Here is a 17,831-nt window from a genome sequence, read left to right on the forward strand (position 1 = left end):
TTAGGACATGGCTCAGGCAGACAGGGTTTCAGGCAGACAGGGTTTTTTCCCCACAACTTTTCTTGAAAAGACTGACAAATGTGTGCAGACAGCAATATCCAAACAAGAATGCATCACAAGCTGGTCTTGGTAACATCCACCAAAATACCCTGAATCCTCTTAGCCAATTAATGCTTTAGGTCCCCTGCTTGCTCCTCTCTTCTGTTTGAAAACTTTCCTGTCGCTGGGATGCTGCCTGTTTCTGATCCATCCTCTAATGGAGACAACTGCCTAACTACTCAGACAAGTTAAAGGGTAGACAAAAACATACTTAAGTTGGCATCCCCATAGCAAGAATGATCATCAATTAAACTTGAGCTTTTACATGACCAGCACTTTGGAACTCCTGAGTCAGTGGCATTATCCACACAGAAACTGAAATCCCTTACAGTCAGCCAGGGTCACTTCCAGCAAATGTTCCCAACCAACTTCACCTTGACTGAGATCCCAACAAACAAACTGGAAATATAATGCTGATGGCCTTCAACATTCTCCACCCCCTAAAATATTGTTCAGTGAAACAAACCCTTTTCTAGTTTAACGTTTCTCTTTTTCAAGACATCTTAACCACTAACACAAGCACTGTTTTATTTGCTATTGCAAACTCGTCCAGCTTCTGTCCATCTCCTTAGTGCTGATAACCTAAAAATCTTGCAAGATAAAAGTTCATCTTTGAAAAGCCCAAGTACAGGCTGCTTCAGAGTTCTAATCTTGTTTTTATAACAATAATACTACTTAATTCTGAATTATGCATAGGTAATGTAACTTATGTTTTTTTCTGATATTGATTGGTTACTGCATCAATGGCCAGACTCGATCTTAAAGGTCTCTTCCAACCTAAATGATACTGTAATTTATATATGGTATAAATACATACACTGTATACAGAAAGAAGAATGCAAGGAAATATTTGTCTCCAAAAAGTAATCATAGCTGATTTATAAACAAGAAGAGAAAGTCTATTGAAAAGTGAGCAGTCCATTGAAGTTTACTTACAAAGCTTCATACTGGGACTTACTCATAAACAGTATCAGTATCAAAAGCAGTATGCCTGATTAACGATTTCCTTTCCCATGTGGATGCATGAACTTCTCGAAATGTTTATTTCTTCTGTCTTATATTTGAAAGCACTTGATTAATTCCTAAAACTAAACCACTAAAGAAACAGTTCCTTCGACTAGTCTTTGATCTAATATAATAACTCCAGCAGCTTCATTAGTCTAATGATTAAGTGTGCAAGCAGGTAGCTCCTCAGTGTTTTAAGGCAGAGTAGGTAGACTCTGCTCTTCATTCTGTAACTACAGCACCAGTCTTTTTTTTTTTTTTTAAAAAACAAAACAAACAAACAAACAAACAAACAAACAAAAAAAAAAAAAAAAACCCACAAAAAAAACCCCCAAAAACACCAACCCCCAAAAAACATATGAATTTGTCCTAAGGTTATTTGGCTTCAGCAATTCAGAACTATTTTTCTGTTTCTCACCTCTTTAACCCACTTTACTAAGTAAAACTGTTCTGGATAATTTCAGCTTGCTTCTAATGATTTTTGCTTCCTAGCATCCAAACAAGTTTTAACTCTCAAGGCAACTGGTTGCAAAACAATACCAAAGTTACTGTGGAAACCTCTGAATCCATCTTCCAAAGGAAATACAACTCATGTTAGTGTTTATAAATGTCACCTAAATCTCAATCTCAAACCTAAAATTTTAACCAAAATTTTTATGCCAATAAAATTTACTATGGTTCCTTTCATTCGACTTGCCACAGTGCTTGCTGTATACTGACCTATTTACTCTCCTCTGAATACTTTATATACATACTACAGTAAATTCATAAAGTAGAACAGTTTTCAACTTACTGCTATCTCTCCCAGACATTTTATTAGACGCTTGCTAAATATTCAACCATAATATACATAGTTATGTCGGTGGTTAGGAGATGAAAGCCTACATTACTTCACTCAGGAAATGAAGTGCAGGTTTCGGTCCTTTCATGGCAGTATCCTTCAGTGCATGGACCAGAAATGCTTTTGCACTGAATTGTTCAACAAGTGAGTGATGCAATGGCTTACACAGCTAAGCCACTGTATTATTTCTAAGGCCACAGGGTTAATACATAGTGATAAACTATTCAGTTATAATTGTAGCTTTCGTGCCAGTTTAATTGAATACCATGAATATTACACAGTTAAAACCTGCTCTGTTATTTAGCAGAAATTTGAATTTTGATTCCCCTGAAATCTATGTGATTCAACATCTAGTAAGGTATATTATCTCACAGCACAAATCAAATCCACGGGAATTTTAACATTGATTAAATTGACACAAATATGATGGGGAGTAAGAAAGGTAAGAAATCTTCAGGAAGGCTCATAGAAGACAATTGTCCAGTGATCAGTTCTCCACTGTAGTTGAAACGTGACTTCATGAGGATAATTTCCCCAAGACACCACTTCAATTCCATTTTGCCCCCCAACATAAATTACGGTAACGTGATGGAAGTGCTTTAAGTTCAGGTTTGAATTTTCTAGTCCTCTTAAGATCATTAAAGTGTGGTAAGGTAATCTTAGGACATAGAAGGAAAGGGATTAGTGAGACCATTTTTTATGATCTCCAGTACAACAGAGGGTGAAGGAATTCTCTGAACAACAGCAATCCCAATTTCCTCCATTAAGAACTCTGGAACAAATTTCTATGATGTCATTAAGACAGCATGAGTTTTCCACATGAACAGCTAGCCCATATAATACATACATAATAAAAGAATTATGTAATATGAAAGACCCCAGTACGAGAATGCTATCAAATACCAATGCTGCAGCTGCCCATATTGCAATGTAGTAATTTTAAACACAAATAAGAAGTGTAACAGTCAAATCTAAAGACTTACACGACTGAATTTCCCCAGATCAAAATATCAGATACCTGAGAATTTTACCTTACCACAAGGAAAAACAGAAATTGAAATTTAAGGTAATTGTAAAAGGCAGTATCAAAGCCATGTTTACTAATTTCCACATGGAGTAATTCCTATATATTTAAATTAAAAATGTCTTTTTGATAGTAACACAATCTTTTAAAAAAAATAAATTACAGCAAACTTAGATATGTTGTTAGGACGGTTTTGCCTACACAGTTTCAGTCTAGGAACAAGTTTTGGATCCTAATGACAATATGCTATTATTTCTTATGAGATATATTTTCTCTACATAAAGTGTCTTTACTGTTGTTATCAATGCTTTAATTCCTGACAGTTACAGATGATTTTAGATATTCCTGGGTTGAGTATAATAATAGTTCTCATCACTAACTCTTTTGAAAAGCCAAGTTACAACAGTGAACTTAATCTTGAGTCAAATTACCAGAAAACCTTCCCAAGACCCTTTTGGCATTCTGTAAAGCCAACATTTCACCATTGGTGTGCATCCTCTCCCCTTCTTTGGATACAATTGAGATTTTGTGTTTTCTAAGTCACATCAAAAATAGATTAAGCACTGGATAAAAATAGATAAAACTTTTAAATTGTTTCCTGTAATTGCACATTTTCCCTTTTGAACTTGTATCTTCACAGGATAGACATTTACCCTGAGGCAAAGTGTTACTCACTGTGAACAAGGAAGCAAAAATCTTTCCACATCAGCAACAGAGTCAGCTTTGTGAATCCTTCTGCATCATATTCCACCACACCACTATCAACAAAAAAACAACAAAAAAATGAATACAATTTTTACCTTCAAATACTGAATGATGAAGATGCAAATTTTGCAATACAGGGATCATTATTTTTGTTTGTTTGTTCAGAAACATACAGGATTTGTTTTTTTTATTAAAAGTTACAATTTTCTAATGGTAAGCTAATGGTAAATTAGATTAAACTTTTAATCTTAGTAATTGTCTTAATTATACTGTGGTATTGGAGGTTTTTACCCAAAGAAAGACCATTTTCAGTTTAAAATACACTTTTGAATGAAAGGAGACCTGCTACTACATCTGCAGTCCTAAATTGATAAAAAACTTCAGACACACAAATTCCCTGTACCTTTATCAAATTAAGATTATTTTTCATTTCTGTAGTGATTGAGAGGGTGAAACTGAAAGTAAGCAGGCAGAGAAGAGTTTAAATTTGAAAATTGGGAAGAGTATATATAAAAAACACAGAACATGAGATCATAACAAAAAATTCCATATAGAATACTTGTTTGATAGATGGGTTAAAAGTTTCAACCATCAGAAGCTGGTATTCACTAGGTCTGAAGCAGTATCAGAACTCATGAACCACAATGCAGATGTCATACAGTCATAGGCACACATGGCCATTTCTATAATACTGTTTTCTCAGAAGAAAAGGAAATGTCTTGATAAAGATTAATCTTGCACTGACTGTCTATTCATACTTCCAGTTGAAGTTATTGTTATCTATTGTTATCTATTTTTAGTTGTAATAAATTTGGGTGCATGCTAGAAGCCACCCGTTTTCCTAACCTCCCTTGAGAGACCTGAGATTTGAAGGGCTCTTGAATATTCAAATCATTGGCATCACCCTTTGGAAGCAGAAACCCTTCATCAGGATTAGCTTAAGGCTTGGACTCTGGCTCAAGTCAGAATTTAGGCAGGAGACAAAAGTGCCAATCCTTCTCGGTGCCATGGCAGCCCTGATGAATTGCTTTGTGAAGCTAATGTGTGATCATGTCTGGCCACGGACCTGCAGGAATGCAACACGAGCCAAGAGTCTCTTCTCTTGAGAGATAAAATAGTGGTTGCTGGTGGGAACAGCTGGTCTCCCAGTGCTGCCTTTACACTCAGCAGCGGCTTCTGGCTCTTGCAACGCTTGGAACCACACCTGCTTCCTCATTTCCCACCTCAGTCACTGCCCATTAGTGTTAAGACCCCTTAAGTCATTTACTCAGAAATGAACACATTTCTTCTGCACAAGGAAAATCCCTACTGTCCCTTTCCCATCATCACCTATTTTCTAGAAAAATCAGATTGGCCACTGGCACAGAAGTGAAATAATGCTGAAGTACATTCCAGTATTGCTACAGAGAGACAATCTGTACACATCATTCTGTGAAAAATGACTAGATTTCATCTCATCCAGTGGACAGCAGCCATACAACCACAAACCATATGCAGAAGATGAGTTTCCCCCACACTACAGAAAAATAAGCGTCGGAAGAAAACTTACGTTCCAAAGTGACTCAGGAAAGCTGCAATGTACTCTCTTCTCTTATGGTATCCCTGAATAACATATTGGACCTTAAAAAAGAAAGAAAACAAATCCAGAGCTATAAAAAGATTAAAAAACCAAAAGCCCAGTTTGTCATGTATTTCTTCTTAAGGAAGATTCATGTTTGACATGGTAATAGTTCTGAATCTACATTTAGCATGATTTCCCTAAAGAATCCTAAAATGCCTTTCAAACAAACTCTGGATCTTGCGCATGGAATATCTTGTAAAGAAATCTCTTCAATCACAACTGAGTGAAACTTAGTCTTTCACAACAGACTGAAGCACTGTTTAACTGCACAAGACAAAGACTGAAAGAAAGAAATGCTCAGCCTTCCCTTACTGAGGTTTGAGTCTTTGACAGGCAAATCAGTTATCTGAACTGACAGAAGGCTAAGTGTCAAAATAACATTCTGGTTATAAAAGGGAAGAAAAAATTAAATATCTTGCACAACTGATCTTGGGTGTTTTCTGAAGACTGCACCTCCAACAAAATCTTTTGAACACTAAGCTCTTTGACTGGTTTCATGCTGACTCAGGGAGCCACCTACTCAACTGTGAGCATCAGTTTCTGAGGCATTCTGGGTTTTGAAAGACTTCCATCCTGGCACAGACAAAATCCAACAATGCTAAATTTGGAGACTTCAGGCAAAATTCTCCTCACACCATGTATGCTTTCTTGTCGATTTGGATGGCATCACTTAGGAGAACAGTGTGAGCAGGTTTTGACCCATAAAAAAAACAATGCATGTGTCACCAGGCTGCAAGGACATCTGGTTTACAACTGGTGACTTGGGAGTATTTATGGTATGGTTCTGTATGTGAGTCCCTGGGTAAAATCCTTTGATTTCCAGAACAAAAACTAGCATTTTAGGAACCTTTTCTCCTCCACTGAAAAGAACAGGAAGAGTATTTTCTTGGCTATGGCAATATCAGAATTCCTTGGCTGGCAAATGCTTTCCTAAAATTACTGAAAGAGTCCTGATACAACCATTGCGGAGAGCTGTCTCGTATAACCTAAATTCTATTCATAAATTCAAACATTGTATTTTAGAAAACACTAAAATTATTTTGAAAGCTTTGTGTAGGATCTGAAATGTCATTTTGGGAAGAGGAAAACATACGATAAGTTTGCTTAAGTGACTTTGTTTAAGAAAGGATAAAAACAGCCCGGTGTACTTGCAGATTTTAAAAACAGAAAGTAATTTTAACAGAAAACCACAACAAAAACAACTCTAATGATAGATTCCAGCATAATTATGGAAACACATTCTGAAGAATGTTTTCTAAAAGATAAAATTATTTTCTTAATTTAGACAATTGAAGGTAAAAATAACATACAAATAGGAAGTCCATAACAGGTAAATTTCTATATGTTGACTCCTAAGCTTTCTTTTGAAAATTATACTTAAATAATGAAGAAACTTTCAAAATACTATAATCACTCTTTTTTGTTTAAACAGTAAGCTAACTAGAACAACCTTTTCAGTAACCTTAAGTAGCTATTACTGTATAAACATCCAAAGAAACTGCTGATTCAGTTCATCTGGAGGAAACATCTGAGAAGAAAAATCACGGAAAGTACTCAAAACCTACAATAATGACTGGGGTATGAGAACTTGCAACTAGAACAATAATATGCAAACTACACATCTGCTATTTACTAAAAACCAATATACTACAATGCAGTGTTGTACAATACAATAACGTTTTATCCTAAATCATAACACGCCGCAGTAAGAAAAAATCTGCTCCAGGATCTGATCTCAAACTCACTTGTTTACCTAAAGGAGTTATTCTATTCAATGGTGTGCTAAGGTGCTCAGCTCTTACCAAGAAGGTATCCCCAATGTAGTTCAGCCTAAGTATGCCTTGCTTGGAATACCTGGCAGAAGAATAATGATGTCTGTGGAAATGCAGTACAGTGCATAAGTGAAAGGAAAAACGATTCTCTGCAGCAGCTTACCTTGTTTGTTAGCAGCTGGCAGACTTGGGGTACATAGTCAATGAGACAACCTCCACCAGGAAAGGCTGGGATGTGAAGGGCAGATGATCCTCCAAGCGCACTAGAAAAATAAATTAATTTAAGAACACATCACATATACAGTCCCTGGGATTTGAAAATTATTTCTGCACAGTCCTCTTTCCTGATTCTTGAAGTCAGATGGCCAAGAGGAAGTATATTTTATGCTGTGGTGATAATAAAAAGTATTGAGTGATACCATCTATAAAAACAGGTTATACCATGACCTACTGTAAATTAACCACTTACATCAAGAGTATCACTAATGCAAAACATTCTCTCAGGAAATAGCTTTTTCATTGTGAACAGCTCTGTTTCTTAGCCCTCATCAGCAAGATGTGGAGTACTGTAGTTCAAAAGTCTTGTTAGTGGGGGAGGAGAGAACCTGAAGTCCTCTGTGATTCCAAAACCCACCTTCAGTCAAACCAGCTAAGAATAATCAAAATAATTGGGACTGAAGAGTCACAGATGGCCAGATGCAAATATCAGTCACAACATCTACTCCAGTTTTGGATTTCCCAATAGAACACAGACGTTAACCTACTAAACCAAGGGGCCAGTAGGTCAGAAGGATTATCAGGTACATTATGATGTAAGGAGGATGCTGAAAGAAATGGGTTTATTCAGTCTTCAGAGAACACTGCAGAGGGGGAACACTGAGGAGGGAAGTTGAAGGCTTATTGCTGCCTTCAATTACCTAATGGAAAATTATAGAGATGATGGAGTCAGAGACTTCTCTGAAGTGGGGCTCAGTGGTGCTCTGTCCTCAGAGGTGCTCAAAGCTCAGCTGAACAACAGGGTCATGAGCTGTTCTGAGGAGTGGCTTGGCCAGATAAGCTCCTTCTTGCCAATTCACGTTGGTTTATGATTATATTCTGCAATTCTGTGATTTTGTTCATGCTCAGTAGGAAATGACAAAAACAAGGATATTAATTCTGTCCATGCACATACTGGATATCTGAATGGTAGGAATCCACAGAAATAAGCTAACTTCAGAGATGTATTTAGGCAGCTTAACCATTTGCCTTTATCAAAGGACAGAAGACTGAAGCACACCTGCTATTACTCAGGATAATGGCTTCTTTGGTGTGGAAACATCTAACACTTATTTAAATCTGGCTGTATAAGGCAACGACTAGGTAAAGTCCATGCTACTTCCTTCTAGCAGTACTGACCTAAATCTTTCTTTATAGCTCCTTACCAAATCAAATTTTGCATTACATCATTTACTAACCATCCAGAGCCATTTTGGACACCACTAAAAAGCTTTGAGAGCTAAGTTACTTTGTGTGGCCTCTTGTTTACATGCTCTTTCCATGACAAATTACATGGGGTAGAAAGAAAAGTTCTTCTCTGCAAAACAAGTCTCTTACTCTCCAAGAGGATCTGGCCTCTTATTTTCCTCAGTACTTGATAAGAAACCACTTTGGTAGGTATAAAGGTCTACAGTCATACATCCCTTTGAAGGAACAGAGCCTACATAAATCAAAAAAATCCCAAACTCATAATGAGGTGTATGGAAATCTGCTACTCAGGCAAAACAGTCTGGGTTTAGCAGACTGTTCACCACATGGAAGAGTTCTGCAGGTCTGGATTTTGCATATGCAACGATGAAGAAGGAAAAAAAAAAAAGCCCTAAGTACAGCTACATAAAAAAACAAACAAACTTTTCCATCAGAATTAAGACTCAAATGGGATTTCTTTTAAACAGAAATCAGTTTCCTTGCTGCTATCCCCTTACTAAAATTATCCACACAAGAATGTAATTTTGCAACTTGTGGATGGTTAAAAGCAGTGAAGTGTGATGATGAGATGATTAGAAAGTTGGAACATTTCTGAAACAGTGTGTTCTCACAAAACTGCAAGTATAGGGTGTCCATTGGTCTCTAATACTGGAGAATGGAAGTCTTGACCTCCTGGTATGTTACAAGTGGGTTGTGAACTTTACTTTAGGACCCTGACTTCCATTCTATTAAACTCCAGAAATATTATGTAAATATATCCACAAAAGCCTCCAATCTCACACACAGAGCAACTGGTACAGTCCACTTTGCATCCTGCCTTGCCTCATTTGACACCAAGTCCAAGTTCCCTGGCAGCATGGACCTACCACTGAAGATGCTCAGGTGACTACAACAGGAAATGCAGGCTTCTCTCTCAGTTACAATAGCAGGTATGAAATTAAGAGTCATCTCTAACAGACTACACATGCAAAAAAAAGCTTTTGCTCCTATATCATCAGCTTACAATACATCTTCCAGACTGAATTATTATGGTTTATAAGGGTTTCCCATTTTACCTGTATCCATCTCTTGAAGGTAGCCATCCCGTAAAAATGTGTTGACATAAATGGAAATCCAGCCCTTCTCAAATGAAAAGCAGACTGCTAAAAGGTGTGGTTTCTGAGAAAGAGGTCCCTCCACAGAAACAGGGCTGGAATTTCTAGTATAATTATCCTCTGAAAACAGAATAAAGCTGTACAATGTGTAATTTATGTTCTGTAGAAATAATTATGGGTAGGGAAAATTAAGAGTGGACAGGCTTCTTTGTTCCCTCTCTTGGGTCAGAGAATCTGCTTATTAAATATTTTAATAAAATACTGCATTTGCACAGGACCTTGCCTCTGACCATCTCAAAACTGTCTATAAACATTTAGCAATTAAGATTCTTCTGCCTTATTAAACTGATATTTACCTTTTATTTTTAAACATGTAAAGAAGCTATTGCTCAAAGTTTGCTTTGACTATGCTGTACTACAATGTTTCTGTCATGTTAAAGGAACATATTTGCAGTACCTCACAACCCTGAGACCAGGCAAGAGGCCCTAATAATTTATTTGACTTATAATAAACCTGCAACTGAAGAAAGAAGACACTTACACAATGCCAAAGAAGGACCTGTGAAGGGTGAAAAATGGAGACAATGAGGCAAGGGAATGTCACCATGCAGCTCAATACCTAAGGCCACTTTTTGAGTCCACAGTCCAAGTAAAGAAAAAGCGCCGTAACAAAGTGCTATAAGAAGCATTTTATAGTGAAGGACATTCCATCTGGCAAAGTATTTCACCAGCACAAGCTAAAGATTGCTGCATGTCAAATGTATTTTCCAGATAGTTGGGCCTCTTGGAGAATAGATCTTAAACACCTCTGTTTGCAATCAAGCTTTACTTCTCAGTATCAGTGCTATACACCCCTTACAAAAAACCCCTACGTTCATTTTATCAAGACAACATAAAATGTTAAACAAAAAGCATCAAGAGAGATGATGAGGAAGCACTGACAATTGCTCCCCGACAGCTGCCAGAGTAAGGCTAGATTCAGTACAATCAATTGAATTGTGTTTGATTTTTACACTGTTTTTTCCAATAAACTGCTGATTTTTAAAGGCTAAAATTCTAACAGTCTGGTATTTTCTGTGATTTCAACATTTCATGAAGCAACAGTTTTAGGGGATGCTATTTCATTTTGACTAGCACCAGATGAAGGTTAAATACATGGTAGATCTAGCTGTCTCAGAGGTAAGGTTGTACAAACATGCTGGAATAAAAGACCTGCTGGCCTCAGAATTTTATTTGCTTGCTCTTACTCTAAGCCTACTCAGCTCTGCAAACCAACTTCATACATCTCATTTTAAGACAGAGCAGAGACTCCTTTGCAGCACGGTCCTGTCCTCCTGGGTTTCCAGAGTCAGTCACAATGCGGTTCTGATCCACGGTCTGTGAATTAAATTGCGTTTTGTGAGGAACTCACTCCTTAGTTCAAGAAGTGCAGCAATCAGCCTGCATTAATAGAAATTTTGTTCTGTGACATGCTGAAATACAAGTTCAGAAAGCGTAGCTGGAGTATGTTTACATTTCTGCTGTTGACTGGTGCATTCCAAGTGATTTGCTCTGTCTGTCTCTCAATGGATCTATTTATTCAGGCTGACATACAAAATGCAAAATTCTTTCACATTTTTGATAACTTATAATTAATTAAAATGTCTTTCTCAAGAAATCATCCTCAATAAATGACTTAGCATTAATTCACAAGTTTAGAGAAGTAACTGGTTTTGTTCTTGACTATTTATGGGTAAAGAACCAGTTATTTGCCCTTCCTTAAAAGCATCACTTCATTAGAGAAGAAGGGTATTTGCAAGTTTCAGGCTCAGAAGACTGAGTGCTTTAGCAAGGCACACTCACAGGCATGTAGAGAAATGCTCTTATGCCTATCCCTACCCTCTTCCCTACAACCCTTGGGCCTGCCTAGTTCCACTAAACTCTTTCATTTGCACTGCCTCTTCCCTGCAATTCATTTGACTCTTTCTTTCTTCAAAGAGGAAAAAAATGCAGGTTTCTCTAGATTGCTGGGAATCTTTTGAGCTAACTCTGAAAAATGAGGTTTATTTCAGACTACCCTCTGCATCACAGTTAAAAGAGTTAAGTGCTAACACAGGTTATGCTACTACAGCTAAGGACCTGTGCACACATAATACAGTTTATGTTTTGTGCCCCCCCTTTACCTGTTCCCATTCCCCATTTCCAAAAATTGCATAAGCTTTTCTGTGAAACAAGTATCACACAGAAAAGAACATCTACAGAAAATCTATACTCTTAAAAGGAGGTACCTTACCTGATAGGAGGGATCTTTTTTAGGGAGAATAGAAAATGTGTATTTGGATAAGGAGGTCCAGAATTGTAAGAATCATACATATCCTGAATACAGCGTGATATTGCATTAAACACCTTTATACCAAAAGAAAGCGGTATGTAATATTGACTGCACTCAACATTTCTAACTCCAGTATATTCTTTCTGCAAAGCACACAGAAAACAGGGAAATGACAAGTACAATGATTGTGAATGATGGAGTTATAGATTTGTCTAACTTTGAAAATGTAAACAATTTAAAAACTTGCCTTTGAGTGGAAAGGCCTTTTATATAGGTTTAAAGTAATTATGAGCTTTTCTGTCAGTGCGGCCAGTGTTAAAGCATTGTCAAATCTATGTACTAGAGATGGAAAGTAGACTTTAGACTTTATAGACTACAGCCCTTTATTTTACCAAGATACACCCTTTTAACTCTCTGTAATACCTGCCGTATTTTGAAACTGAAGCACACTGCAGACAGACACGAGCATTTAAAGGGTTTATTACTCATGATGGCTATATCCAAGAGTAGCCTCAAGCAAGTGGAAAAGAAATTCCCTTATTTTTGCTCTTTTTTTCGATTTTGAGAGGCATGTTAAGGGCTTTGATCTCCTTCCCTGTTCTCTTTCTCCTTTGTTGCTGAAGTAAATAGTTCACTTTTTTTTCTTTGCAGTTTCATCACTTTAGTACATTACACCATTTGGCACAAGAGACACAAGGAACCACATCAAATAAAAGCACGTGACCACAAAAGCTGCCTTACCAACCATGATCCCAGATTTGCTGTCAGTTTACCATTTTTCAGACTTGCCTGACTGTAACCAAATCCCTCCTATCACACAAACAACGTGGTGCTTGGCAGAAGCCCTGGGATAGTGCTTCGATCAGCAACACAAAGCTTAGCAGCAAAATAACAGAACATTTGTACTGAAAAATTGGACAGTCTAGGTTTGAGACAGTATTTTGTTCCCTTTCTTGTAATAGTCCATTTAAAGCAAACTTAATTAATATATTGCTTGTCCACTCAAATCTATCACAAAGGGAAGCGTGTCCAAAAAAACTGCCATTCTATTTTTAAAGAAAGAATTTTTACTTAGAATTACTTCTACTAGAATACTGGTAAAACGGAAATGTATGCTTTCAGCTAAGAGATATAATCAGAGGCATCTATATTACTGAATGTACTGGAAAAAGAAATACAATCACAAATAGACCTAGAGGGAAAACTATGCCAAATCCACTTATCTGAAGAAAGAATCCCGGTCAAATTCAGACTCGGCATCTGGCCATTAGAGCTGAAAGGATGATGCCATCATTTTTTCCTTGACCTACTAGCAGTTCAGAGTAAATACCTCTGAGCTTGTCCTGACAAGTGACTGGAAAAAAATATGAAATAATCACTGTAAAGAGCAAATTCTAAAACTAGAATGTATTCCAGTTCCACTGAATGCGCAGAAAACTGCAAGTCAGACATACTGAGCTTTATTTCAGCTTTTCTGCTGACTCTGTATGTTCTAGCATGTTATTTCAACCACTCTGCTTCTCTGCTTTCCCACCTGCAACGTTCAGATGCTTACACTGAAGTACATGGAAGTTTAATAATATTTACAGAGTAGTACAAGTCATCTCTAGGTGCTAATAAATACTGTTTGGGCTATTCCAACTTCTCTACTCTGCTGCAGGTAAAATTGTAAGAAAGAAGCAGTTGTTTATAATGCATTAGCATTTTAGACAAAGTGGTCCTACCAAGGAGACTTACATTAAGTGTACAGATTCCAGGTAATAGCAGACTTTAATCTATCAGACTTAACTGCAAACCATAACTAGAGTGATTCAATACTGAAAGATTTGTGGGTATAAGAGCTCTGTCCCCAGGATTCTACTCCTCCTCAAAGAAAATAACTCAAGAAGCATGAGATTAATAGATGGTTAACCCTATAATTACATTGGAATTTGGGTTTTTTAATCCCTTCACCGGCAGTACTGAGACCTAGAGGAAGAAAGAACAAATACTCTTGCAGTATCAAGTTTTTATGCTGTATGATAGCATAGAAGTCTGAAAATATTAGTATTTCCTCTGTATTTGATAAATCAGGACTGAAAGGATTTTTCTTTGCTTAATGGATCTTTACACAAGGAAACATTCTGCATAAAGGGGACGATGAGATTGCTGCTGCTGTTGAGTGAGTGAAAACCTGGGCTGCCTGTGCTACAAAAGGGAGAGCTCCACCATCCTCACATCTCACATCCCCCGAAGAAACAAAACCACAAGAGGATAACAATTATTAGCCAGCTGATGGGACACTTGATGTCACACAGCGGTACCACAGGGCAGACAAGCATTCTGCCTACAACAGGCACCACACTGCTCTCTTCCCTGGGTGACAGGACCCACTTTTATAAACTGACCTGTGGCTTACAAGAGACAGCTGGCCAGGCAGGCAACCCAGCACAACTGACTGCCCTCTGGCACCATCATCAGACCCCAGGGAACAAACCTGAGGAAATGTCCAAGCCACAGGGATTATCAGTGAGGCTTCAAAGTGTACATGTCAACTTAACTGGCGTCAACAACATTGCTCCATAAAATGGTACAAAAATTATGGCCACTTATTCATTCTGACAACATAAAAGCGAAAAGTATAAAAGCAATATATTTCAAACTGTTTCAAAGTATTAATATAGAATTGTTTTTCATAATACACCACTAACAGGTTCAAAAAGAAAATATGAAAAGTTCCACAGGCTATAAAAAGAGTGTGATTCTCTTTAAGGCTAAAAACTTCTAACAAATGTTGCTTTTGTGTTTCAGCTTACAGAACTGATGACTCCTTTATTTTTTTCTTTTTCCCAAAAAAACCACCAATAGCATTGTGTATTGCAAATGTACTATACTCAGTCAGTTGGGGCAGATAATAATGAGAACCCATAACAAATGACAGGAGAACAGAATTTAGAGACACTTCTTATGATAACAAAACCAAAACTTCGGTGTATCCTTTTCCCTCCCTCCCAAAAAGTACTGCTTAGTAGTATCATTCAAATTAATAATATTAAATATTTTTACTAAATAATAATTCGTTAAAGAATATTTACAGGAAACAGATATAAGAAGCCCTGAATCAGTTGCTAGATGCCTCACAGTTTAAAGAGGAGGGCATGGTTCCTGTCCCAAAGAACTTTCACAGTCCAGTACTTCAAGCTACGCTGCAGAGAGAGGAACTGAATGAGAGGGTAGGAAGCATGCACATTGCAGAAAGGAGATTTAAACCTTAAACACTTACAATGTAGATAAATAATTTCCAAAGCATTTTGCTTATTTCTTAAAGGTTGGCAACAAATTAGGAGAAACCTGAGTGAGAAGTGAAGAAATGTCAGAGATTTTCACAGAGAATTCGCAATAAGGAAATAACAGCAAATAAAAGTCCCAAACAACCAGGAAAAGTTGTAAGAAAGAAATCCAGACAAACAGAGCAGCAGCAAACATCACTGAACAGAAAAGGTAGATAAGATAAGCAACATGGGCAGATAAGTAAATAAAGAGAGCACTGTGCAGTCCTGTTTTGTTTTCATCTCCACAGAAGTTCAAAAACTTTTAAGTCAAGATTAAAGAAATTATTTAAGATGCCAAGAGAAAGACCACATAGCCTAACCTCCTTCAATTTTCTTCTAAATGGCTCTCAGAAAGAAAAGCAAACGTAAAAGAGGCCAGAGACTCATCACAACTATGACAAAACAAGATTCTGGGTGAAGAAAAAGTCAACCGTAACTGAATTGTAAAACTTTTCCTTCCACCCTACACTGGTTTGAGATGTCAACAAATACCCAGGAATTTGTTTAAAATAATGCACTATCCCCATTTCTCTTTTTCATGAGCTGTGAAGAAGGAAAGTTGTGTCTGTTATACAATATTTATTCTTCAAATTCCTGTTCTTCAGAAAGTATTTTTAATGGCATCACCTATTTTGCTGATACATATTTATAACCACCTAAACTATGAATATATCAAGGGCCTTCTAAGTAGCAAGTAAAATAATACTGGGCATTGGCTCTTCTGCTTCAAGAAAAAAGTGTACTGACTTGAAAGAGCTGTGTCAAAGGAACTAAAAATGGTGTAGCATGAAGAAAGGAACTAGGAATTATAACCTTTTGTATAAACAAGAAAAAGAAAGAGAATACTGGACTGCTGTGAGCAGTATGCTCCTCTGAAACAACAGCACCCAATAAATTAACAAAAGAATCCAGGATTTATTTATTATAAGGATTCTTGGAAATTCTTCACTCCACTGAAGCCTAGGTGTTACACAGTCCTTGGCAGCATTTAAGATACTCATCTATTCTTTTATGATCCACTCTGCTTTAGTGGTGAAGATCTCCCAAACAATTCAACCCATCTGAATATTTATCACAAATCCATGTACTTCTCTTATTACCCATCAGTAAAGCGGGTAACATAAACTAATAACTGCTCTAAGATGGCATCAGTTACACGTGCAAACATATGCCCTATCTAGCTGTAATTTCTGAGCACTCTTCCAGCATGCATTCAATAACATCCAGTTTACTATGCTGTGACTGTTCACATGGCAGGTAATTTTCCAGTACTTGTACTAAACCCAGCTAACCAGCAGTGTCTATCACAAAGCAGGAAAATGATTCTCAAAACCTGGGTGACTATTGCCTTCCCTGCCTACTGTTCTTGCCTTTTTCTGAAGAACAACAGTCATTTCCTATAAGTTGCAGCCTTTATGTTTTGTGATTGCACTTGCTCAGATGGTTCCTTATTTTATTTATGTTCCCTAATCTACTTGCCAAATTACAGTAATTATCTCTTATTGTTAATCTCTTCCTATATTGCTTAATGCCTAACATTTCCAGTGACAAAGTAATTTTGTAGAGTATTTATTTTATGCCTCTGTGCTAAAACACTGCTTTGTTGCAAACTTCTCTCATGTAATTTTTTTTCCTTCTCCTTAGGCCAGACAGTAATCCTCATTTGTGAATCTCATCTATCTGGAGAAATTTTGTATGAAACATCCTGTCCTCTGCTTTATCAGCATCACGTTTAATTAGCTAACATGAAGAACAAGAAATACATACTGAGAGGGCAAGAAAACTTGCAGAAAAATTTCAGAAATTAAATGAGAGCAACATGCTGGAAAACTTCTGGATATGAAGTTGAGCATTTGGGTCATCAATGAGAATGCCCGAGGGAGACAGAAAGTTAAAGGAGAAAAATGTTTTTCTTCCATGCATCTGGCTTCTGACACTGATTTCCATGTGTATGCAGCATGATTAAAGGGCATTCCTGCTCAGATCTTGAAATTGGCTTTATCTTATGTTCACAAATGATGTGGAATGCTACAAGTCTGGTCTGGTGCTCCTGCTAACTGCTTCAGGAGGCCGAGTGCACTCTGATTTTATGTAAGCCAAATACACATGTGGACACAAGGCAAGAGAACATCAGTTTTTCATGTAAACACAGCCACTGTGGCTTGACAAGCTAATATGAACCATGTTAAACTCTTGCTCATTTAACAAGGTGACATCAATCTGCACAGACAGTTTTTACAGCCCCTTTCAGAGTCTTTACCACAGGAATTTGTGTAAGTCTGTTTTGCTCCTATGAACACAAATAATTCGAAATTCATCCTAATACATTCTCTTCAAAACAGAGGGAAGCAGAGCTATGGATCACATCACACAAGGGCAGCCTTTGGTAGGTGGAAAGACTGAGAAAAATTCTCAGAAGAAAGCACGAGCACTTTGAAACTCTGGTCTTACACCAGAAGTAACAAAGGTTCCTTCTGTAAAAAGGCAGACGCAGGCAGAAAATAAACCCACAGGTCTTCATTGGGTTAAAACTGAAGCAGGGACCCCACTTGTATACAAGAAACTCATAATCTCTAACTTACTC

At 37.2% G+C, this 17,831-nt stretch overlaps 1 protein-coding gene across 3 annotated transcripts in view; it reads right to left on the bottom strand.

Moving 5' to 3' along the window:
* Positions 1-17,831, bottom strand: part of BABAM2 (BRISC and BRCA1 A complex member 2) — a 161,843-nt gene that overhangs the window by 30,453 nt on the left and 113,559 nt on the right. For all 3 annotated transcript variants that reach the window (XM_040059272.2, XM_040059271.2, XM_040059273.2), the window contains exons 8-10: positions 7,231-7,330; positions 5,224-5,294; positions 3,645-3,727 (exon numbers count right to left, since the gene is read on the bottom strand). In XM_040059272.2, coding sequence (XP_039915206.1) covers positions 3,645-3,727; positions 5,224-5,294; positions 7,231-7,330 — 254 coding nt within the window. The remainder of the gene's footprint in view (positions 1-3,644; positions 3,728-5,223; positions 5,295-7,230; positions 7,331-17,831) is intronic.

Source organism: Hirundo rustica, chromosome 3 (assembly GCF_015227805.2).
Source record: "Hirundo rustica isolate bHirRus1 chromosome 3, bHirRus1.pri.v3, whole genome shotgun sequence".
Classification (NCBI taxonomy): Eukaryota; Metazoa; Chordata; class Aves; order Passeriformes; family Hirundinidae; genus Hirundo; species Hirundo rustica.